Source organism: Lutra lutra, chromosome 15 (assembly GCF_902655055.1).
Source record: "Lutra lutra chromosome 15, mLutLut1.2, whole genome shotgun sequence".
Classification (NCBI taxonomy): Eukaryota; Metazoa; Chordata; class Mammalia; order Carnivora; family Mustelidae; genus Lutra; species Lutra lutra.
Window position 1 is genome coordinate 65,502,368 of NC_062292.1, and position 25,948 is coordinate 65,528,315.

General features: G+C 50.2%; 1 protein-coding gene across 1 annotated transcript; it reads right to left on the minus strand.

The window, feature by feature from the left end:
- Positions 1-802: 802 nt before the first annotated feature.
- Positions 803-25,658, minus strand: FCRL6 (Fc receptor like 6). The gene is given in 12 exon segments (XM_047704069.1): positions 803-969; positions 5,034-5,276; positions 5,565-5,726; positions 5,729-5,845; positions 5,993-6,037; positions 6,040-6,114; positions 6,117-6,275; positions 6,746-7,011; positions 10,944-11,002; positions 20,479-20,601; positions 25,310-25,435; positions 25,578-25,658. Coding segments are annotated over 12 exon segments (1,623 nt in total).
- Positions 25,659-25,948: the final 290 nt, after the last annotated feature.

Genomic DNA, 25,948 nt, shown 5'->3' on the forward strand with positions numbered 1-25,948 from the left:
CCCCCCCCCCCCCCCCCCAATGAAGCCTTCCCCTTGTTGCCCTGCCAGGATTAAAACAGCCACATTTCCTTATTTTGTCCATGAAAACCACATACTCACAGCTGGCTTCTTTCTTTCTGGTGTTTAAGTTCTCACTGGAACTCTCCTCTGGAAGGGACTGTGCCCACGTGTGCTTTCCTACCTGCCTGCCAATGCGTGGGTCCTGGGGAAATTGCCCCCGAGTCCAGGAGACTCCGCGTTTGTCCACTTCCCCTACTGCTCTTCATGGCAGGGAGCAGGAACCCCGGGCTGATTCAAACCCATTTTATAGACCAGGAATAGAAATCCCAGTAAAACAAACACAAAAACAAAAAGCTTCCTGCCTTCGAACACCTATTACACACCAGACAATCTTTAAGATGTCTAGAACCACCTCCTCCTATTCCTAGGAATTTATAACAGTCTTGCAAAGTAGGCACTATCTGCACTTTATAGATTAGGCTCAGAGACCTTGAATAACCTCCCCAGTCACACAGAGAGTACGTAGTTGGGTTTTGAACTCATGTCCGTCTGACTCAGCAACTCATACTCCTCCCACGACGCCACGTTGCCGCCTCTCTGTGGGAGCAAGGACTGGCCTTTCCCCGTCCCTGCCATCTGATTCTGGTTATCTGTGGCTGGAGCTCACGGTCTTCTTGGCTCCTCTCAGAGCTGGGACTGTCCTGCTGAGACTTACACTCTGGGGAAGGACAAACTGCATTGTTCCCTTCTCTTTTCTTTGTTTCCTCACAGAGCTCAGAAAAAGGCAAAAAACCCTCTCTGGTTAGGGTGGCAGCAGGGGTGGTGTGGGGGAGACGATGTTGAAGACCGTCATTATGGTGGTCACAGTGGTGTTTGTGGTGGGGACAGAGATGACAGGGATAATTGTGGTGGTGGTAGATCGGTAATGTCGACGGTAGTCAGCTACCTCAACCCAGGCCCCGGACTTCCCTTTCACATTAGCAAACGTGTCAGGTTCGGACGAGCTCACTCACCTCCACGCTCCTTCGGGACTATACTCACTGAAGACTAAATCCCGTCTTCCTCGTTCTCCCTCCAAGTGGCTGAAAGAAGGTTGAGGCTTGAATAGGACCCATGTGCGCTCTCACCTCCGGACATCAGTGTCCTGAGGACCTGTCTGGAGGGAAGCCAGTCAGGGGCTCCGTCAGGGCGGTGACAGGAGTGGGAGGCGCGGTTAACGCGGGATGTCCGTGCTGGCGGGAGCTGCCTGCCCCACCGCGGACTCTGCCAGCTTCACCAGCCCTGACGTTGTTTAAACTAGAGGCTGGCAAACTTCTTCTGTAAAAGAATCAATATTTCAGGCTTTGCTGACCATACAGTCTCTGTTGCCATGGCTCCGCTCTGTTGATACATAATGATATTCTCTACGAAAGTACTTGGAAGACTGGATTTGACCCATGGGCCAGAGTTTGCCAACCCCCGTCTAAACCCTCCCTGCCCTCCCTCTGGAGGCCGAGTCTCCCCTCCCACTTCCCTGTCGCTTCACCAGCTCCAGGGCACCAGCTCCTCACGCTCCCCCCTGGAAGCCATCCGCTTCCTACCCTGATGACTGGTTCCCAAGGCTTGGGGCTCGCAGGGCTTCCTTCTCCTCGTTCCCATTCAGACTCCTACTCCATCCTCAGGGATGGACCAAGCAAGCAAGGTCCAGCTGCAAGTCCTTACCATTTCCTTACAACAGGGGCTGCTCTCCACCTGCAGCTGGGGGCGGGCTCTGGGTCGGAAGGCGCCCTAGGAGATACAAAGGCACAATTCTGAGTTCCCTCCGAGAGCAGGCTGGACAGTGGGAGTAGAGAGTCTGAGAGAAAGAAAGTCAGTGGAGGCTGCCGGAGGTCTCAGGCTGGTGTTTTTAAGAGGCTAATTCACAGGTCTGGACACGGCTGATTGTTACAGGATGTTTCCTTTGAAAAATATCCTGGAGGGTAGAGTGGCCCCAGGGGAATCACAAACTGGGAGGAAGCAGGGTCAGAAAGGAGGGGTCACACCCCTGCATGGAGAGGGCCCAGACTCACCAGTCAGGCTGCTTTTCAGAAGAAGAAAAAGCTGGTCAGTTTGGCCACACGCTGTGCCAGACGCTGGGCCTGGGAATTCAAATACAACGTCGACCTGTGCCGAGCCCAGCGACCAGCACGTAGCTGGATGACAAAAAAGTCCTCTCTTCCTAACTCTTTGGTGTCTGACATTCTTTGCGACTGTCCTGCAAGGGCTGATACTATGACGTCATAGTATCATATGTAGATGAGGTGACTGAGGCTGGAGAGGGGACTTCTCCAAGGTCACACAAGGTAAGGGGGAGGGACAGATTCTTAATCCAGGTTTATGTGCTTTTTCTCGAGCATACTGCCTCTTGGAAAGCAGGTGCTTCCAGGACTTTAAAAATTAGCTCCTGGGATAGGGATTGGGTCACGGGGTTGATGCCTGGTGCCTAAAAAATGTTCATTATCGGGGCGTCTGGGTGGCTCAGTGCGTTAAGCCTCTGCCTTCAGCTCAGGTCATGATCTCAGGGTCCTGGAATCAAGCCCCACATCGGGCTCTCTGCTCGGCGGGGAGCCTGCTTCCTCCTCTCTCTCTGCCTGCCTCTCTGCCTACTTGTGATCTCTCTCTGTCGAATAAACAAATAAAATCTAAAAAAAAAAATGTTCATTATCTCTGACAGCAAGAAGGCACCAGGATCACTGGCAGGATTGGGGGAAGGGTGCTTCCTATAAAACCAGCAGGGCATTTACGGAAATTCCGAGAGGCTCCTGGTTGTTAAACATCCCCTCGTGCTCATTCGTCAGGGCGTGTTTCTGGGCTGCCATGTGCCGAAGAGCTCCGGGAATTCGACGGACCTCTGTTTCACGTGGGGTGTGACAACGGGTAGTAAAAAGGACGAACTGCCGTGGCACACCTAGGCGAGTGCTCCTTGGACGTGGGCCCCTTGAATAACTATACACGGTGCTAGTGACACCATTGTTGGCCCAGATGTTTTGAAAATTGCCTTCGGAGATACAGCCTGTCACGTATCTTTGGTGGCAGCATGTGGCTTGTTTGTGGGGGGAGTGGACATGCTCTCTGGAGGTGGTTAAGTGTCTTCCAGACCTGGGTGTGAAGAACGGAGCGGTTGATCTCCCGTTTTTCTTGTGAAGCTTTGGAAAGGGGCCTGAAGGTTGTTTTCTGTGTGACATTCTCAAGGTCCTGTGCCTCAGAGTTTCTGAGAGAAGCAGCCCAGGAATGCTCAGCAGGAGCCCAACTTTCCTGAGAGACAGGTTCCTTACTACAGGGGAGCCCCGCTGCTCCCAGGTTGGCAGTGGGGGTTGAGTCGGGGAGCGTGGGCCGGGCAGCGGCAGAGCCTCCCCACGAAGAGGGATGTTCTCTCTTTCCCTGCGAGAGGCTTCTTCCTCTTGAGGATCTTTCCCCAGAGACTGCTCCCCACCATCTTGTCTGGGGCTGGGAGGGAGACAGCTCTGCTGTGCTGCTCTGTCTTGAACGCTCTGACCCGGAGGTGAGGGGCCGGGGCAGACACACCTGTGTTCCTGAGGGCAGGTGAACGGCTGGGCCAGTAGGAGGAGGCTTTACTGCAGATGCAGGGATGGTGGCAGTCTCACACCTTCAGCTCCTGGTCTGCTACTCCAGCTGCCTCCGTCTAGCCCCAGACCTGCCTCCATCTTTCTCCTACCGTACAGATATGCCTTGAAGCAAGGTAGCTGGCAGGGACCCCCCCCCCCCCAAAACTAGAGGGAAGGTTTGTTGCCCAGAGATAGCTAGAAGGGGACAGGAAGTTGGAGGCTGGCCCGAGCCCTAAGTGGGGGCTGGTAAAGCAGGGCAGGGTCCAGTGCTGGGAAGAGAGCCTTTCAGGTAGCCCAGCTCGGGAGGAGCACTTGGACAGCGTGGCGGGGTGGTCTTTCTCACAGAGTAGCCGGGCCCAGCTCCTGAAAAACTCATCACACAGTCCTTAACAGAAGGAGCTGTCGACTTGAATAAGTAAACGTAGCTTTGGCGTCTACGAAGCAGCCACTTTCTCCCCTGGCAGGTGGAAAATAAGAATAATACCCCAGGGTGGGGGGAGGGGAGAGGGTGGGGCTGACTTGAGTCTCTGTAGGTGGGTTTGGAGAATAAGCTGGCACCAGAAAGCTTTGGCATCGGTAGCCCTTCCCTGAAATGTGGCCTGAGGTGAAGAAAGGTTAGAATAGGAGCACGTGTAGAGCTACCCAAGGTGATTGCTGTGAGAGCCCCCCAATTCCTGCTTCATCGTCATGACAGGACGGGAGCCAGGGAGGGTCCGGAATCCATGTAGACCAGAGGGAGAATGTACTGAGCCCCACGAGGTATCAGCTCAACACGTTAGGTAGCACGTAGATGTCATCTCCTTAGCTGAAAGACAATGACCCCAAGAGGGAGACACTTGAGGACTCTTAGAGTGAACGGGCCCAAGGTCACAGAATTAGGAGACAGCAGTGTTGGGAGAAGGCCATCGCTCCATCCTCTCTGCCATGTTTCCTTTCTGATGAGTGAATGTCCACCGAGCCCTCCCTTGGTCCTAGGACCGGACAAGATGGGTGCGTGCTCATGAGCACAGAGATGGGCACTGGGGTTCTCATTCCTTCCTTTCCTCTGCTCAGCAGAGCTCTGGTCTGACTGTGAGCTGGTGGCCTGGGGTTTTCCTGGCATATTCAACAGCCAGAGTGTCTCTCAGACATGAAGGACTCCAATGTGCACTCCATTTGGCTGGTGAAAGTTCCTGTGTTTGATCCTCCTTTCAGGCCCAGGTGTGCAGTCGTGGCTTTGTGCATCTCTGCGTGACTGTGGGTGTGAGACAGTGTGTCTCTCTGTGTGTGTATTTTGGAAGCTGTTAGAGTCCCTCCATGGGCTCCTTTGTGTGACACGCAAAGAGAAGTCCCTCCTCCCACCCAGCACCCGAAGAGGAAGCAGCTGGTCCCCTGAGATGCTGGCTCTTTAAAGGCTGGGGTGCCTGGCACAGGGACTCAGCCACTAAGAAAGTCACAGAGGTCACTGACCGGTTTTTCCCCAGGGTCTGAAGTAAGCCACAAGTGCAGTGGCAACGACCAGCACACCAGGCAGGCTCGCAGATAGACAAGGAACCAGCCAGGGGCTGCTGGTGATGGCAGACAAGCCCCGAGGACCCAGGGGTGAGGTGGGGTGACCACGAGCACTGAGGATGGAATTCAGAAATGCATCCCAGACGGGCATGGAGGAGGCAGAATGGCTGGCATCGGGGGGACTGTGTGGCCCAAAGGAGGCTTGTAGACAGAATGAGGGTGGTCCAGGGGAGGCAACAGTGGCAAGCTAGGCAAGATAGCACAAGCCTAGTGGCTGAAACAACAGTGGCAGGCAACACCACTGAGGACCTTGGACCCACCCCTGCCCCCCATGGAGCTCTGGCTTCCCCTCCAGGTTCAGTGCACAGATACCCAAGCAGGGTCCATGCTCCCTCATGCAGTGCAGGGTGAGGGGTGGGGCACAGAGTGGGAGACCTGACCCCTGCCTGCTTCCTGGGGCTCAGAGCCCGGGTGGGGGACAAGACGTACCATCTAGGGAGAGCGTCCTGGGCTCACTTGTCTCCTTGCAGACATCGTTCGTGGCCTGGCAAGAGTAGTCCCCAGCATCCTGCTCTGACGCCACAGTGAAGGGGAAGGTGGCGGCTCTTCCATGGGGAGCCCCCTGGTTCCCCAGGATCTTCCCGTTCAGGTGAATGAGTACAGGATCAGAGGGGAGCCATTCTGGGTCTCACAGAGGAGCTCCACTGCGTCCCCCACAGCAAGGTCTGTGGACCTGGGTCTCAGGGTGAGCATAGGCTGGGACACAGGAGCTGGGCAGCACGCGGGGTGGGAGGCTCAGCTCCACTTCCCCAGGCTCCTGGCCTCTCCTCCCCTGGGGACCCCTTTCTACGGGCCCTGGGTTCCCATTACCTGAAGCTCAGATCCCTGGGGAGTGTCTCCCTTTCCTCCCCACTTACCTTGTACCCTCACCTCCAGCTGGGGGCTCTGTTTCTGGACCTGTTACCCTCCGTGGTGGCCTGATACCAGTAAAGCCCAGAGGCTCCCTCCCAGGTTTCTGGGAGGCAGAGCTCTGAGTGGGACCCTGGTTCTGTGAGGTGCAGCCATCTTTGTGGAAGGAGAAGAGGAGACTCGAGGCCGACCTCTAGGGGTGCAGCTCCGTTTGGCATCTCAGGGTCGGCGGGCTCCTCTCACGGAGCTCGGGACAAGGGACGGCGTGCAGCACTGGAGGTGGGAACAGCTCTGGGGAGAAGCAGGCCCAGGCTCAGCGGCGACTCCTGAATCCTGAGTCCCCAGGGGCGGGGGTGTAAGCTGGGACACGTCCCAGGACACAGCCCCGTGTCCCATGGGAGACACTGTCCTTGTCCTCCAGGACCCACCTCTCAGCTGTACCCCACATCGCCTGAACCAGAGCCAGAAGGTCTTGTCAGTCATCTGGTCCCCAGAGGGCAGGTTCTGGCCCAGGGTCTCTGGGACTGAGTGGCTAGGCTGGTTCAGGGTGCTTCCACGGCCCAGGGCATCCCCCTCCTTCCCTGGGCTCCAGATGTGCCCCATGGGGGTGGGCATTTGGACAGCATGGTGGACATCTCAGGTCTCTGTGATTGGCTCAGCATTCGGGGCAGGCAGAGGGAGAGCTGCTGGCCTCTAGCGACCAGATCCCTGAGCAGCACCCCAGCCCCCACTCCCCTGACCCCTGGAAGCTGGTGACTCACCTTGGACTTGAAACGTGGTCATATCTGACCTTTGTGTGCCTAGGTGCGGGAGGAAGGTTGCTTTCCCAGTGCAGCTGTACTGGCCGTTGCTTTCCAGTGTTGCTGTCCCCATGGGCAGAAACCGTTTGCCCTTTGGGTCATGGAGTGATTTCCCGTCTTTGTAGAACTTGGCCAGGGACAGAGCTACCTTCCTCCATCCTTGGCACTGCAGAGTCAGGATGTTGCCCTCAAACATGGGGTTTGGCGAGGTTCGGAGGTACAACCTCCTGTGTGAGACACAGGAATGGGATCCCAGCAGCCCACTTTCTCCCTGCATCCCCTAGCCTCAGGCCTCCCCTGGGGATAGAGGTTCCTGGACAGCACCTACATGGCCACTCCGTCCCCTGGGCCTTGGTGCCAGACCGAGGAAGGGTCTCCGCTTTCCTTTCCCCTCCTCCTCCTCCCTCCTTCCTCTTCCCTGCTCTTCTAGTCCCCTCCTCTCCCCTCCCCCACTCTTCCTGGACCTTCTCTCTGGTCTTCCCTTCTACCTCCTCCTCGGCTCCTTTCCAGCTGCCCTTCCAACATCACCCAGCTTGGGTTCAGTTAAATTCTTTCCGTCCGTTGTTCTACCTCCTTCCTTCTGACCCAGTTCTCTCCCCCCAGATGGGCTCCTCACCGCCTGGCTGCCCCAGGGCAACTCTGTGCAGCTTCCACTTCCGAGCACAGCTGCACACAGCCCACCAGCCAGAAGCCCCAGGGGGACGTGGGGAGTGCCCCTGCCTGGGCTCGCTCCTGCTTCTCCTGTCCACGCCCCCAGGCCCAGCTCCCATCCCTGCAGAGAATTTCACTTCCACCACCGTCCTGGGGAGAGACCTGTCCGGTCTGTCCTCATTCCTAAAATGCATTCTATGGTCTGATGTGGACAAGAGACTAGCTTCCAGGGGCCCAGCACCCTCTGCAGGGCAGTTCCAGGCCGGCCTGTCCCCAGGCCATACTTCTTTGACAAGCCAGACACTGCTGGTCCCAGACAGCCTCAGGAGCCAGGCCTGAGAGCTGAGAGCAATGGGGGGAAAGGATGGGAGCCCCAGAATAGCTTTTGCCTGGGTCTCTCTGGGCCCTTAGGACCCCCTTCCACCCTCACTGGAGGCTCACGCAGAACTTAAGGTTGAGCCTTGCTTTTGCCGCTGCTCTTTCTAGCAGCGCGGACCATGGGTTTACGTCTTGCCCAGCACCCCTCACCCCACCCTGGCACTACAGGACGTGTCCCTGGCCGTCAAGATGTTCATAGGCCAGGGTTTTTCCTACTTGACAGGAAGCTCCGTGGAGGTCAGGAGGGACTGGAAGACAAAGGGAGCTGAGGGACAAAGCTGCCTTCTCTGAACACACAAGGGACAGAAGGGAGTCTGGGGCCTTGGTGAGTGGAGAACATAGATAGGACTTTAGAGCCACTCAGAGAGGAGGAGACAGAGGTCAGTTCCATTTACAAGGGAATAAGGTGAGGCCCAGAGCCATTTGCTGGGAACCGAATCACCTAGAATTACTCTCAGCCTGAGACCAGTGGGGTCCCAGGTCCCATTTCTGCCTGGGCACCAGCCAGGACTCCTGAGCAATGGGCCTAGTCTGCTGCTCTGAAGATGTTTCCAGGGGACCCAAAGGCCCATCAATTAAGCTTTGGGCCAGAGTCATATTTAGAGTTGGAAAAGACATATATAAGACTCATCGGTTTGTCCAACACAGGGAACTGTAAGAGAACAGAGTGATAGAATTAGGGTAAGCAGGGGCGCCTGGGTGGCTCAGTTGGTTAAGCAACTGCCTTCGGCTCAGGTCATGATCCCGGAGTCCTGGGATCGAGTCCCACATCGGGCTCCCAGCTCCATGGGGAGTCTGCTTCTCCCTCTGACCTCCCCTCTCATGCTCTCTCTCTGTCTCTCAAATAAATAAAAAAAAAAAAAAAAAAAAGGGTAAGCAGCATGAAGAACTTTTTCACAAGGAGGCCTGTCACCTCGGGAATGGGTGCTCATACCCATCCAATAAACCAACCACCCAGTCCCCTGGGCCCCTACTCATCCAGACACCCAACAACTCAGCCACCTAACCACCCAGCTACCTAACCACCCAGCTACCCAGCCACTAGCTACTCAGCCACTCAACCATCCAGCCACCCAAACACCCAGCCGCCCAGCCACTCAGCCCTCAGCCCCCCAACCATGCAGCCCCCAAAGCCCCCAGCCTGCCAGCTTCCCAGCTCCTCAGCCTCCCAGCCACCCAAACACCCAGCCCCACAGCTCCCCAGGCCCCTAGCCATTCAGCCCTCCAGCCACTCCATCCCCCAACCCCCCAGCCACCAGCTTTTATGTTGGACCCAGTGCCTAGAATCCTCTGCCCTATCTCAGTTCAAATGTCACAACCTTGGGTCTTTCTGGGACCCACAGTTGAAATAATCCTCCTCAGTCACTATTACAACCCCCCACTGTGTTATCATCAGAGCACTTGGCTTTGTTTGAAGTTATCTTATTTTTTAAGTTGTCTACTTGTTACCCCCTCCCTCTGTCTAGAATGTAAACTCTGTGAGAGCATGGACTCTGCCTGTCTTCTTCACAGTCACATCACCTGCGCCTGGGATCTGTGCCAGGAATAGTCCGTGTTCCACAAGCCTCTGTTAACAAACACTCGCAGGCTTTCCTCTGTGCCCCGCCACGTGGGACAGGGCATATGAAGTGGGAGACAGAAGAGTAGACCCTTGCAAGGGGCAGGGGGCGGTGTCTGAGCTCCTATCTGCACCTGCAGAACTCAGACAGCGAAGGCAGACCAGGCCGTCTGGCGGCCTGATCTGTCCACAGAGCTCTGGAGGGCCCAGCGTGGAAGTGACAGGCAAAGGAGGTGAGAAAGGATGAGGGACCCGGCCTGGCGGCTCGATCCGTTGGGGGATGACAAACACTGAGCTTGCAATTCTTTATATGCGCCCCTAATGCTTCTAGCTGTCTGTCTGTCTATTTATCATTTTGTTATTATTTTTTAGGATCTTATTTTTAAGTAATCTCTATACCTAATGCGGGGCTTGAACTCACAACCCTGAGATCAAGAGTCACACGCTCTCCTGAGTGAGCTAGGCTGCTCAGAGCAGAATTTTTATTTTTATTTAATTAAAAATAAAATTTTTAAGTAGGGTCCATGCCCCAGTGTGGGACCTGAACTCATGCCTGTGAGATCAAGAGTCACATGCTCCCGCGACGAAGCCAGCCAGTGCCCCTAATGCTTTTAAATGAATGAGGAGCAAAAGTAGCCTGGGAAGACAAGCCAAGCCACGAAATTGATGGCGGATGAGGTTAGATGGGCGTGAGTAGCCCACGGGATGGGCGGCACAGCTGGACACGAAGTGGTGGAGAGTGTTCTAGCTTTGGGACAAGGCGTGAAGCAAGGAGTGGCACATGGCCAAGCACAGTCAGGCCAGCTGTCCTCAGGCCCTGCTGCATCCTTTGTGGGTGGAGACCCTCTCACTGGGGGCTTGAGATGTGGCTGCTTGGCATGTGACTCACACGATGTCACACTTGTTGTCTACACGGCCTGGGACCCAGACGGAGGCTTTCAGCTTCACTTCTCTGCTCAGCTCGGGGCTAGCTCAGCCACAGGCTCTCGGAGTGTGCAGAAGGAGGAGTCTTTCTTGCCATCCCCTCCATCTCCCCCTGGCCCCATCTATACACATCTTTTCCTCTAAGCTTGGTGTAGTAGGAAGCATGCAGGATTTGGAATCCCAGGACCTGAATTTGACTCATGAACCCATCTCTTTCCGTGTGAACTTGGATGCACTGTTTGAATCCCAATAGCCTTCCATTCCTGATTCTTTCTATATCATAGGAACCACGACAGCCATTTCCTCTTTTTTTTTTTTTTTAAGATTATTTATTTATCTGACAGACAGAGATCACAAGTAGGCAGAGAGGCGGGGGGGGGGGGGGGGAAGCGGGCTCCCTGCTGAGCAGAGAGCCCAATGCAGGGATCGATCCCAGGACCTTGAGATCATGACCTGAGCCGAAGACAGAGGCTTTAACCCACTGAGCCACCCAGGCGCCCCCCATTTCCTCCTTACAGAGCGGTCACTCAGAATTTCACTCCCTGGAAACGTGGTTACTGCCTTCACTGAAAGCAGAAAGAAGGCCTGACCTCAGAGTGACTACAACCTTGCAATGTAGTAATGCCCCTCTTTCTTTCCCCTCTTTACCGGAAAAACACCTCTGCAGCTTCAAAGTGACGAGTAAACAGGGCTGAGGGCATGGAAGCCTACAAAGCAAAAGGGATCCAGAGAGCAGAGGGACACTTTAGATAAGCCTGTGTCCCTGGCTCTGATGACCTGCTGTCCAGCACTGTGAGACCTGGGAGCTGTGCCTGCAGACCCAGTGTCTGTGATGAAGACAGCTGGCTGTGGGGTACGCCGAGGGGTGGTGGCTGCATTACAGTCCTCTTACAAAGGGGACCGTGGACTCCAGTTTGTTACAGGCTGAAGATGATGTGGTGACACAGCCATTGCATAAGCTACACAACAGAGTCCTGGACAATGGAGGCTGCAGCCCAGTAGACCTTAGTGCTACTCAGGCTGTGGTCGGGAGGAGGGGAAGGCCCAGCTCCTGGCCCACTGACCAGGTGCATCAAGACCCAGCAGACCAGGATGATGAGCAGGGCTGAGAAACCATTCCCCACTAGAGGGATCAGGAGACACTTATCTGAGAAAGGCACAACAGAGTAGGGACACAGTAGTCTTCAAATAGTCGATGAGTGATGCTTAAAAGAGGGGGAGAGACTTCAGGCTGAAGTGGGACTGATTCCAGGGAATGAGAGAGACCAGGGAAGCAGGTTTCAGCAAAGCATGAAGGACTAGCTCACAACAGCTTGAGAACATCGGAACAGGCTGCTTTGCCAAGCTGTGGCTTCCATGGTGCTAGAGAGTGGTGGTGTTGTGGGAGCTCTGAGACACTTCGCATGGGTGGTGTGGGTCTACAGAGGGTGGGTTCCAGTCCCGGCACTGAACTTAGCTAATGCTCAGCTCAGCAGAAAGTCAAGGTTCATCCCCTAAACTTCAAATATACCTTTAGTGTACAGCCGTGGACCAGCACGTTCAGTGCCGGGGACCCTGGCCTCTCGAATCTGTGATTGTCAGTAATAGTATTAGGCACCATTTGTTGTGTGAACATACCCCACCTGGCACTTGAAATGAATTTTATTTTCCTGTCTACTTGATTAGAACCCGACCACAGCCCTGCTGGTGATATTACAGTGGGACGGAGAAAGGAGCTCCAAGTGGACGTGGGTTTGCATGTCTCTGTTTTGCTCTTGCTAGCAGGGTGATTCTACGCAAGCTTCGTAACCTTTCTGAACCTCAATATCCTCAATTGTTTAATAGGGATAAAAAAACCTGTCCTATGATTCTAAAGGTTAGATGTGATACATTACACACTATAAAACAGGCCTTCAGTGCTTTCTTCTTGGTCTCTGCCTACATCTAAGAGGAAATAGCAGCTTTGCACTTACGGAAACTCTGTTCCTCCACATCTAGCCCTGGGATCCCAGCATCTTAGGCTAGTTTTCTCAGGTCCCCAAGCATCGAGTGTGACTCTGTTAGGTCTGGGTCCTCTACCACCCTGTCCCCTAGTCAGCCAGTTTTTCACTCTCTCCTCTTCATTTGCTTTCTTCTGTTCAGATCATGGGTCCCAAGCTAGAAAGCACTGGGACTTTATCCATTCAAGTCCACCAAGATCTGGTCCTTTTATAAGGTAGTGATTTGCCCTTAAAAGCCTTTCCTCTGGAGTATACCCAGGTACTAGACCATCCTGATCCTGCCTTTGGTATGACCACTAGACTTTTTCACTTGTCCAAATGGCCATTCATAAACACACAGGCAACAGTGACGTGGGGGGAAGGAAAAACACTGAGTAGAACAAGGGTCTTCCTCACAGGGTCAAACTCCCACAAACTCTGTCTAGGAAGAGATCATATTTAGGAGTGGTTTTGCTTTTCTGGTTCAATGAAAACAAACAAACAAGGAAACTACTGGGACCAAGTTTAAAACAAAAAATAAATCGACTCAGAAATTGTAAACCGAAGTAAAATGTATGCCCAGACTTGTTCCTTCTAAGTGTAGCAGGTAATAGTGGCTGAGACTGAGTTGAATCTGGGGGATCTAGTGACCCTCTCCCCACCCCCATAATTCTCTGTTATTGGAGGAAAAGGTTTTCCATTGCTGGCATGGGTGACCGGCCCTGGGGAGGTGGGTCAAAGAGAGAGTTATAGAACAGGGAGAATAGATTTGATCCTTCAAACCATCCCCAGGGGCCAGTCAGACCCAAAACAGACCCTCCACCTCACTCCCAACAGAGAGAGGATGCAGGCAGAAGGGGGAATAGCCAGATTGTAAAAGGCTTTGAACACTCAGAGCAAAGCCTCTTGACCAGAGGAGGAGACTGGTCATGGTTGACTGCTTCTAAGAAAACACTGAGGCTTCATAACAATACATCTTTTTGTAAAAGCCCATTCCCTTTTTCTGAGCAAAATACACAGAACTGTCTTTTCCCATTTCCCTGATCCCTCCAGCTTACCCCCTACCCAAAGCCTTCTTTCCTTCTATAACTTCATTTTTGTTTTGAGACAGCCTGATGAGTAGTTAAATCTTATTTGACAGGGTAAACATGTCAGTGGGTCTCAGAATGTGATTTTTCTGCCTCCCTAATTTAGCTCTGATACTTTGAAGACCTGCCCTTCCAAGTACCAAGGAAAATGGGATGGGAACAACAGGGAGGCCCCCCACCACACCATATTTCTGTCAAGCACACTCATGTGCACACACTCATTTCAAGCTCCAGCCATAACACCCACTTGAATCCAAAAAAGTAAAACAAGAAGTCCCATAAATGACTTAGAATCTTTGGTGCCCAAGAGGGAAAGCTCATGCTTGGTGACTTACCAAAGCACAATCCTGAAGCACACCATGGGGCCTGGCCTGGCACAGAGGAGGGACATAGGTCCAGTTAAAGGCAGATGGAAAGTCAGGGTGGAGGGAAGAGCATCAAAGCCACAGGCCCAGGGGTAGGTGAGTGACCCCCATGATGTAGTGGTGTTACTGCTTCATACACCAAATAGAAGAAGTGGGGAAGAAACTTTAAAAGTTCAAATTAGTATTTCCTCTTTGGTGAAGGGGCATTATATAAGTGAACTTTCTTCACCATAATGCATAAAGGAGTCATGTAATTTACTAGTAAGCACTTTTGAACCCTCTCTGTGGCTTCGAAAAGCTTATGCTAATGAACCAAGATGGGACAAAGCTATGGAAAGATCCAGAGACTGCCAGAATTTGTGTGATTTCAGTATCATTTAGCTTGAAAGGCAGCACAGTTCTGCAAACACTAAGAACATTCATTCCCCACCCTGTGTGACCTCCAGTTCTCCAAGCTTCCCTCCTATCCAAGGAGAAATGTGTCTGTCTGTACATTACAATGAGGTGGAAAAGTGGAATCCTGAAAATGGTCCATAGGATCATCTGCTCAGGAGGCAGTCAGGGGTTGATGAGGTCAGAATAGAATGGGCTGGAAGTTCTGAATCTGAGATTTTAGGACTGTCAGGTTATTATTTTGAGAACTGTTCCTTAAAACATACCAGTAAAAGAGTAAACAGGCAAGCCACAGGGTGATGAGATATTTTCCATACACATGGGTGAGAAAGGACCCATAACCAGAATATAAGATTTTTAAAAGTCATTAAAAAAAGACTGACAACCCATTGGGAAAATAGGCGAAATAACTGAACAGGTAATTTACAAAAGTAGATAACCGAGTGCCAAATGAACTAGAAAAAGAAGCTTGACTTCATAAATCACCGTGGAAGTGCAAATTTAAACTAAATGAAACACCACTACATTCCCCAGGAGAATGGCTAAAACTATCAAGATAGACAGGCCTGTGCTGGTAAAGGTGTAAAAGCAGCTAGAGATTTTGCACACCTCCAGTGGGAGTGTAAATTGGTACAACCAGTTTGAAAACCTGAATGACAAACTCTGATTGAATCATAAAAATAACTGGTGACCCAGCATTTTCACTCCTGGGTACGTGCTAAACAGAAATACATTTATATTGACACCAAAAGCAGCATCACTTCTAATAGATAAAATCTGGAAACTACTTAATGAGCCCTCAACAGAGAAGGAGGCCACACATCCTCACCTCCTTTGAGGACAGAACATGGGATTTTAAACTGAAGGTTGGGTAACATACTAGGATGCACTTTCTGACAGTAAGGTTTTTCCTGGAATTCTTTAGGTGAGAAATTCCACACAGCCTGAGAAGAATTCAGTGTGCTTATTGCCAAAGACAGGAATGGAGAGTGTGAACTTTCTTTTTGTGCTCTAGATTCCCTGATTCACTGGAAGTGGGAAAACAATGACAATGGCAGGCACTTCTTAAGTGACTCTATTGATTGGGAGAGAGGTGGACATGGTGAGGAAGTAAAATAGGAAATGGGTATCTTATCCACTTGTCTTAAGATATTAACATTCGTACATTTCCCCCTATTGTTCTCTTTCTAGGAGATCTCTTGACTTGAGTTGTCTATGCCTTTGCTCAGCTGCAGATCCAGAGTGTGGAGCATCAGCTCTGCAGGGCTGCAGCTAAGGTAGAGGTGGGGCAAACCGTCTAGCTTGCAAGCACTTACTGTGCTTTGCATGCAGAACAGTTGAAGCTTCTACCCTATCTGCTTCTACTTTCACCAGGTTCTGGCTTCTTGGGTGTGTAAACTCTTCCTGACTTCTCACTCTACCCCTGAACAGTGATGTCGCTGCATTTTTAAAGATGTTAGTGGAATTCCCTCTCTGAGCTGAGCTTGCTGCATATCATTCTCTTGGGGGAGGAAGGTGAAGTTAGAGGCTGCTGCTAGGTTAGGAATCTTCCAAGACTCAGGCTGATCTTGAGATGAGATGAAGATGGGTTGGGATAGGAATGAAACCTATAATACCAAAACTCTAAGAAAATTCAGGGCTAAAAAGAGGTGGGGAGGATAATAGGGTGGGGGGGGGGAATTTTCATCCAGTTGGGGTTTGTAGACTTAATAGATATAGAGCATTCCATTCCCAAATAGCAGAATACACATTCTTTTCAAGTGTACATGAAACATTTTCCAGGATAGAACATATGTTAGGCCACAAAATAACTCTCAATAAATTTAAGAAGCTCAAAATCATATCAAGAATCTTTTTTGATACTAGAAATCAATTCCAAGAAGAAAATTGGAAAAATCATAAACATGGAGACTAAATAACATGCTACTAAACAATCAATGGTCAATGAAAAAATCAAAGAGGAAATAAAAAAATACCTTGAGACAAATGAAAATGAAAGCACAACGTTCCAAAATACATGGGATGCAGCAAAAGCAGTCCTAAGAGGGAAGTTCATAGCCATACAGGTCTACCTCAGGAAACAAGAAAAATCTCAAATAAACAATCTAAACGTAACCCAAAGGAGCTAGAAAAAGAATAAACAAAGCTCAAAGTTAGTAGAAGGATGGAAATAATAAAGATCAGAGTGGAAATAATGAAATAGAGACAGAAAAATAGAAAAGATCAATGAAACTAAGAGCTGGTTCTGTGAAAAGAAAACAAAGTAGGTAAATCTTTGGCCAGACTCCTCAAGAAACAAAGAGAGATTCCACGTAACTAAAATAATAAATTAAAGAGAGGTTGCAATGGACACCACAGAAATAACAAAGGATTGTAAGAAACTACTACACACAAGTATACACCAACAAATGGGACAACCTAGAAGAAATGGATAAATTCTTAGAAAATGTAATATTCCAAGGCTGAATCATGAAGAAATAGAAAATCTGAACAGATTGATTTCTAGTAAGGAGATTGAATCAGCAATCAAAAAATTTCCAGCAGATAAAAGTCCAGGACAAGATGGCTTCATGGGTGAATTCTAGTGAACACTTAAAGGAGAATTAATATCTATTTTTCTCAAACAATTTCAAAAACTTGAAGCAGAAGGAAGACTTCCAAATCATTTTATGAGGCCAGCATTACCTTGATAATAAAATCAGAGAAAGGCAACACACACACACAGACACACACACACACAGACACACACATTACAGGCCAATAGCCCTGATAAACACTGATACAAAAATTCTTAACAAAATATTAGCAAACCAAATTTGACAATACATTCAAAGGATCACACTCCATTATCAAGGGGGACTTATTTCAGAGCTGCAAGGATGGTTCAATATACACAAATCAATCAACATGATACACAACATTAACAAAATGAAAGATAAAAATAATATATGCAGAATAGATGCATCAATAGATGGAGAAAAAGCATTTAATAAAATTCAATGTCATTTTATGATAAAAAATCTCAGCAAGGGTGGTATAGAAGGAAAATATCTCAAATTAATGAATAAGTAGTAACCCACGGCTAACATCATATTCAATAATAAAAAGCTGAAAGCTTTTCCTCTAAGATCAGGAGCAAGACAAGGATGCCCATTCTCGACGTTTTTTCTTAAGATAGATAGATTTATTTATTTATTTATTTATTTATTTATGAGAGTGGAGAAGGGGGAGACAGAGAGAGGGAGAGAAAGTCTTAAGTAGACTCTGCACTGAGTGTGGAGTTTGATATAGGGGTTGATCTCATGATCCTGAGATCACAGCCTGAGCCAAAACTAAGAGTCGTACACTTAACCAACTGCACCACCCAGGCAGCCCCATTCTTAACATTTTTATTCAATATATTATTGAAAGTCCTAGCAGCAACCAGACAAGCTATCAGACAAGACAAAGAAATAAAATGCAACCAAATTAGAAAATAAGTAAAACTGTCACTATTTACAGACTGATACTATATGTAGAAAACCTTAAAGACTCCACTAAAAAATTATTAAAACTAGTAAGTTAACTCAGTAAATTTGTAGAATACAAAAATAATATACACAAATCTGTTGCATTTCTATACAGTAATAATGAACTACCAGAAAGAAAAATTAAGAAAATCCCATTCATAATTGCACCAAAAAGAATAAAATACATAGGAATAAATTTAGCCAAGGAGACTTTTACCCTGCAGATTATAAGACTTTGATGAAAAAAATTGAAAAAAGACACAAAAAAATGGAAAGGCATACCATGCTCATGGATTAGAAGGATTGATATTGTTAAAATATCTATACTCCCCAAAGCAATCTACAGAGTCAATGCAATCTCTATCAAAATACCAATGGCGTTTTTCACAGAACTAGAAAAAAATAATCCTAAAAATTGTATAGAACCACAAAAGTCCTAGAGTAGCCAAAGCAATCTTGAGAAAGAATAAATTGGGAGACATTATGCTCACTGACTTCAAATTATACTACAAAGCCATAGTAATCAAAACAGTATAGTGTTGGCAGAAAAATAGACTTGGATCAGTGGAACAGAATAGACAATCCAGAAATAAACCCACATTTACATGGTCAATTAATCTTTGACAAAGGAGGGAAGAACATACAATGGGGAAGAAAACAATCTCTTCAATAAATGGCATTGGGCAAAATGGACAGCTACATGAGAAAGAATGAAACTGTACCACTTTCTTACACCATACACAAAAATAAACTCAAAATGGATTAAAGACTTAAATGTAATACCAGAAACCATAAAACTTCTAGAGGAAAACACAGGTAGTATGCTTTGGGACATTGGTCTTAGCAATACACTTTTTAAAGATTTATTTATTTGAGAGACAGAGAGAGAGAGAGAGAGAGAGGAGAGGGGCAGAGGATGAGAAACAAGGAGAGATGCAGATTCTCTGCTGAGCAGGGAGCCCAGTGCAGGGCTCGATCCTAGGATCCTGAGATCATGACCTGAGCTAAAATCAAGAGTCGGATGCTTAACTGATCTGAGCCACCCAGGTGCCCCTTATCAATGTATTTTTGGATGTATTTCCTCAGGCCAAGGAAACAAAAACAAAACAAATGGGACTACATCAAACTAAAAACCTTCTGGACAGCAAAGGAAACCATCAACAAAATGTAAAAATAACCTACTGGGAAATGAGACTTGTCAATGATATAACTGATAAGTGGTTAATATGCAACATATATAAAGAACTCATACAACTCAGGGTGCCTGGGTGGCTCAGTCAGTTAAGCGTCTGACTTCAGCTCGGGTCATGATCTCAGGGTCCTGGGCTTCCTGCTCAGCAGGGAGCCTACCTCTTCCTCTTCCTCTGTCTACCACTCCCTACTTGTGCTCTCTCTTTCTCTGTCAAATAAATAAAAAAAAATCTTAAAAAAAGAACTCCTACAACTCAATATATAAAAGATATGAACAATCTGATTAAAAAACAGGGAGAGTGAACAGATGTTTCTTCAAAGGAGACATGCAGATGGCCAACAGATACAGGAAAAGATGCTGAACATCACTCATCATCAGGGAAATGTAAATCAGAAGCACAATGAGTTATCACCTCACGCCTGGTTGGAAGGGCCTTATCAAAAAAACACATGTTGGCAAGGATGTGGAGAAAAGGGAAGTTTCATGCACAGTTGGGAATACAAAATGGTGCATATGGAAAAGAGTATGGAGGTTCCTCAAAAAATTAAAAATAGAAATACCATATAATCCAGCAATTCCATTTCTGGGAATTTATCTGAATAATATGAACATATTAATTTGAGAAGATATGCACACCCATATGTTCATTGTAGCACTATTTACAATAGCCCAACTGGGAAGCAACGAAGTGTCCATTGATTGATAAATGGATAAAGAAGGCGTGATATTTTTATACAATGGAATGTTACTCAGCCATAAAAAAATGAAATCTTTCCATTTTTGACAACATGGATGGACCCAGAGGGTATCATGTTAAGTGAAAGAAGTCAGAGAGAGAAAGACAAATACAGTATGATTTCACTTATACATGAAACCTAAAAACCAAAACAAATCAACAGCAAAAAACCTAAAACAGAAAAAACTCAAATACAGAGAACAATCTGGTGGTTGCCAGTGAAGAGGGTTGGGAGATGGGCCAGATGGGGAAGGAGACTAAAAGGTACAAACTTGAAGTTATGAAATAGACATGATGGGGTACAAGGTACAGCATATGGGATATGGTTGATACTATGTAACTAGTTGGTGTGGTGACGATAGATGGGAGCTACATTTATCCTGGTGTACATAACATCAGCGACTCCCTCTGTTGTACAGCAGAAACTAATACTGTATGACAACTACACTTCAATCTAAAGAAAGGGGGGTACTTAAATCCCCCATCAGCCTGGGTCAGCTGTGAGGGACAGTGGCTGCTGAGGACAGGGAAGTCAGTCCCACTTGCACGAGGTGGAGGGGAGAACACAGCAGCTGGGATTAGGGGCAGCTCTGGGCGTGGGGACAGCACGGTGGATCCTAGAGCTGCTCATCTAAGCTTCAGAGATCCCTCCAGACCCGAACCTGGTGAGACCTCAGGGTCCTTGTGTCTAAGGTGAATGAATGATTACCTTTGCGTCATTGGGTTGTTGTGAAGGTTCAGTGAGAAAATGTGAGTGGTGCTGCCAGAGCTTCCCGCGGCCATGGTGGAGATGTTCCCTGGGCTGTCCGGTCAGCATCTGGAGCCTCATGGAGTCACCCAACTCTTGAATCGGCCAGAGAAAGTGAGGAACTGAAATTTAGTTGTTCTTAGTTTTACTTAATTTAAATGTAAGCATTTACAGGTGGCCAGTGGCTGCCTCACTGGATGCTGGTAGTGGCTGGCAGGTAGGATGGCTTGATGGGGGTCAGCTGCAGAGAAGGAGCCGGCCAGGAAGCCTGGAGCCCCTGGAGCCTGCCCCCCACCTGGGCTTTTACTGGCCTTGTCCTTGGGACAGAGGCGGAAAATGGGGGGGGGGGGGGTCTGTGAGGGCGGAGCCAGATTGGGCATGGAGGTCTGTGCTGGCCTGTAGGGGAGGGTCACTTGGAGGCGTCTCATCAACGCACTCACCCTCCCAGCCTTCCCCACCTTCCTTCTAGAAGCAGCTGGAGGGAGCCCCAAGTGGGGGGAGAGAGGGGAGAGAGAGAGAGAGAGAGGGAGGCAGGGGGAGGGAGAGAGAGAGAGAGAGAGAGAGTGTGTGTGTGTGTGTGAGTGTGAGTGTGAGTGTGTGTGGGTGTGTGGGTGGTCTGCAGCGACCCCTTGTGGCCACTTGGATAGCCGCCGCACTAGGGAGCCGGTTACTACTGGAAGGTCTTCTTAGCCCACCCAGCTTCCATTTTTCACAAAGCCCAGCTTTGCCTCCCAGAGAGACAGGCTTATACTCAGTACAGCCTTTGTGCTTTTATTTTCAAAATGCCTCCATTATTCTATTTTGTCACACTGCCTCGTGATTGTTTCATTGTCTTTCCGGTCTGTGACCTCCTCGAAGGCAAGGGCCAGGTCTAATTCCTGTCTGTGTCTCCAGGCCTCGCACACTTTGAGCTTCAAGATACACCAGACATAACTGTTAGGAGTTCTGAGGCCAGATAGATCTGGGTTCAAATCTAGATTCTGCTGCTTACTAAACAGAGGACCTGGGGGCAGTGGCTTTAATCTCACTGAACTCAGGTGTGCAGCCTGTGACCAGGCCATGATGACCTCTGACTTCTAGCATCGTGGAGAGGATCACGCGGTCGCACACACGGCATTCTGCATACTCGCTCGCCTCTCCACCCGAAAGTGAACCCACCCTCCGTCTTCTTAGGAGCCGCATACTCTCAGCATCATTCTAGCTTTTCTGTCTCGGCATATCTGGTGGACGGTGTCTGTTCTCGTTCTGTCTGTTAGTTCCCATTGTTCCTGCAGACGACCCCATCCTTTCTTAAACACTGGGCACCAGGGCACGGGAGGGCTCTCCTGGTTTTCGTCCCCGTTTTCTGGCTGCACTCCTTCTGGCTCTCTCAGCCTCCCTCCTCTGGCAACTTTGAATGAGTTCTGCGGACCCTGTCCCCAGGACCTTTCTCTCTGTACTCTACACTCTAGCACAAGTATTCTCATCTGTGATCGTGGTCTAAGTGACGGCCTCTAAGGCAATGAGTCCCAAGCGCGTCTTTCTAACACATTCTGCAATCCCGCATTTGGGGTATGAAACAGCTTACCTGGGGGATGAAATGTAATGGGCGTGCAGGACGGGAAAAGTAAGGACATGGAGATGGGGGTGGGCTCGTGGTTCAAAGGAGCAGCACAGATGAAGAGGAGGCCCCCCAGGGAACTGGCCACCTCCCCCTGCCATGAAGGAAGGAATAAAGGTACTGAATTAAGTGGATGTGAGGCTCAGGGTCAACCGAGCACCTTCCTGTTGGGGAAACTCAGCTAGAATCCACTGATTAGGAATGCCCACTGTGCTTCCCATCTGTGTGGCAACGGGGCGCATAGAGAAAGTTCTGTTTAGACAGAACACCGGGTAACAGGATAATATGCACGGGGTCTTGGAGGCTCCTTAAACTCAGTATGTCAAGACTGGACCCAGCCTCTGCCCCCAACCTGGTCCTTCTCTGTTGTTGCCTGTGTTGGTCGGGGGTACCACTCACCACCTGCTGTGCAAATCTGAAACGTGGTGTCATGACTCTGATTTGCCCCAAAGCGCAAATGAGCTCAGCAAAAATGCTCCCCCAAATATGACCTTTTGGGATGACAGCTCTCATGGCTGTGTGTGTGCGAGCACACACGCTTTGTATTTCTGTCGTGTGTAATTTCCCCACTGCTTGCCCCCTCGGCCAGTCTGGCGAAAGCCTGGTCAGGCCCCAGATTTCAGTTTATGTAACATTCTTGACCACTGTGTCCCACCCAGGTGGGGTCAGGTGCACACACATCCTGTGGACATAGCACGTCCATCCGTCCATCCGTCCATCTGTCCATCCAGCATGGATTTCTATCGCGTGCATCTCCCCAGGACTGCTGGTTTGCTGAGGGCACAGGCCACGTTTGTCTTGTTCACCAAAGGCAGGTGTAGAGAGTAGGGGACAGCTCTGCAGAAGGGCTGGAAGCGGGTGGAGGCACATTCTTTCCTGGAGATCGGGGAAGAAAAGCATATATAATATATAGTTAAGGTGATAAATTGGATTTTTTTGGGGTTCCCTGTTTACCACTGTCAAGCGTAATCTATTTCATGCATTTGTACAGAATGCATAAAATAGGTCAGATTTCATTTTCTGCAGGTTGCATATTTTCGCCCCAGTTCCCTGGGTAGACGTGGAGCCCAAATGGAAGCGGAAAGGCTGGGAGACGTGTGCTTAGGGGAGGTGGCCCTAAAGGGTTTTGCATGCTGGATGCTGGAGCTGGATGCCCGGGGGTGAGAACAAACTCAGAGGAGGCAGTGAGTTATTTGGGCAAGAGTGTGGCATTTGCAGGCAGTCAGACAGGAACCCCAGCAGTGAGATATTTGGGCAAGAGTATGGCATTTGCAGGCGGCCAGACAGGAACCCCGGCTTGGCTGCATCATCCCGGGGCTTGGGTTTTGCTCTGTTCCCTCCTCTAAGAGCTCTTCCCTGACTTCCTCTCCTCTCATTGTTCCCCCACTAATCCCTCCTGCGCTGCTGTCCTCAGCTGCACATGGACCAGCAGACGTCATCCCCAACGAGACAGACCTCTCCCTTGGCCTGGCTCACCCCCTTCCAGCTCCCACCCCACCTTTCCCCTCCCACCGCAGCCTGGCTTCTCGAGGGTCCGCCGCATCCACGTCTCCTCTGCTGTGATCACAGCTCCTCCTGTCCTGGAAGGTCTGGCTTCGACTGCCATACCCGAACCACCTCGCTCAGCACCACAACGACTCAGTTGTGGCAGTTCCCACCCCCTGAGCTCCAACCCTCTGAAAACTGGGCTCCATGGCATATTCGAAGGCTGAACCCTGCTTCCCTCCCCAATGGCTTTTCTTCCCTGGCGTCCATCCTGCCCCCTCCTGACCCACCTCCCTGGCCACTGTTGGCCGGAACCTCCTCTTCTTGACACCACACGGTGGGGGGACAGGTCCTTCAGTTCTGTCCTGGGCGCCCTCCCCACCCCCGCCCTGTCCCTTCTGTCCACTGCCCACTGTGCCCTAGTCCCGTGGCTTTAAACCATGTGTGGTGGCCCCAGATTCCTATCTCCCGAGGTGATGGCCTCTCCTGTGGACTTCAGACAGGAATATACAGGAAGGCCCTCCCCCTTCCCTGGGGGGCTCTCGAACACTCGGAATGTGGCGTGCCCCAAGTAAAACCCTGCCTGGCCCTCCTCCCTGGGGTGAAAGGATGCGCAGATACAGATGGCCCATGCCAGCGCCCCACTGCCCTCCTCCTCTGCAGCAGTGACCCCAACAGAAGCTCCAGGGTCACCCTTGCCAGGATCGCTCCCCCAGTTCTACAGGCCCCTCTCCAAAGTGTGTCTCAGAGCCCCTCACTCTCCCCATCTTCACCGCCGCTGCCTCCTGGGAGCCCTCACAGCTTTGGCCCATGCTGCTGGGAGAGCCCATTCCCGACTTTTCCTGGCCCCCGGGCTTGCTCCCATGCGTTTCCCACACGGAAGAAAGATTCGAACTACTCAGGATATGAACAGACCCAACGTAAATACTCTTTGCTTGAAACTCCCACTGCCTCTCCAGCATGTCCCTTTGTATCCTGCGGGTCAGGCTGGGCCCTGTTTCCCTCTCCCGGTTTACAGGAGGCCACGGTCTTCTCCCTCTGTGCTGGGGACGCCCCCTGGGTTCTCCTCCTCTCCTCCCTCCCTTGGGCCCTCGCTGGTTCTTCCCTCTACCTCGGGCTCCTCCTGTGTGTGTGTGTGTGTGTGTGTGTGTGTGTGTACAGTGGTATTAAACATTCTGGAAAGCATAGTGGAGGGCACCTGGGTGGCTCAGTCGGTTAAGCGTCCATCTTCCGCTCAGGTCATAATCTCAGTCCTAGGATCAAGGCCCATGTCAGGCTCCCTGCTTAGTGGGGAGTTTGCTTCTCCCTCTGCCTCTGCTGCTCCTTCTGCTTCTGCTCTCTCGCTCGCACTCTCTTTCTCAAATAAATGAATAAAATCTTAAAATAAATAAAGCATAATGGAAAACAGAAACACCTGGGTACCCACCCCCAGCTCTATTTAATTCCAAAATGTCATGTTTGCTTTAGATTTTTGTTTCCTTAAATAAAGTAGCATGGAATCATTTAAAGTCCTGCCCCTCCCCCACCGTCCTGTCTCCCCTCCAGAAGTAACCCCTGACCTTGGTATCCGCCATTGCCATGTCTGTTTCTACACTTTCATGACACGTGTGTGTCCATCTGCAATAGATAGTATTTGGGGCAAGTTGAAAGTTTACGTAAATGGTATTTTATGGTGGGAGGACGGGGCAGGGCTTGGGCGATGGGTCCGTGCTGACCCACGTGGCTCTAGCTGTCACTCCCACCGCCACCAGCCTTCTCTCCGGTACATGAGTCTAACTACAGCTCCTCCTAGGATGGATAGTGTGCCACCTTCGGTTTTTGGCCATTCTGAACGCGGTGCAAAGAACATTTGTACACGTCTCCTTTGGCACGTATTTGTTTCTCCAGGGTAGACCCTGAAAAGCAGCCTTTCGGAAGAGGAGCGCTGGTGCCTCTCCAACCATGCCAGCGGGCGCCCCGTGCTCTGGGTGCACCTGCTGAGAACTAGGCGCCGACGAGGCTGCCGCGCTCGACCTCGCCTCCAGGGGGTCCCCACGCTGCTCGCTGGACCCGGGCGGCGCCTGCACCTGCCGGGGAGCCCAGAGGGCCGGACCGGAGACAGCCGCGGGCGCGCTCCAGCCTTGCGTCTCTGTGGGACGTGGCCTCAGTCCTTCTCCCAACTAACTCCGTTCTAAGGTGAAAGCTGTACAAACCAACGGACTTCCCCACCTTGAGCTCAAACCGACAAGGCCCGGGGATGCGAAGACAAACACTGGCGCGCTTCACGGGCAGAGAGGACAATGCTGGCATTTCAACGGAGGTATTCGCTTCGGACTTTCCTTTTGGGGAAATAAAACGTTCCAGAGTTTGCTTGAAGTTCTCCTCCCTAGGCCTTCACCGACTCTCCTCCAACCCCAACGCTCCAGCCGGCTCCTGTGTTGAGTCTGGTGGGGCCTAAGCATTAATTTTATGAACTATGTCCACATCTGCGTTTGCTTTTATTCACACGAATGGTTCTGTACCACATCTCTGCAGGTTCCTTTCTTAAGTGCCCAACGCCGTTTCTGAGATAAACCTGTGTCAAAGCCCATATACATAGT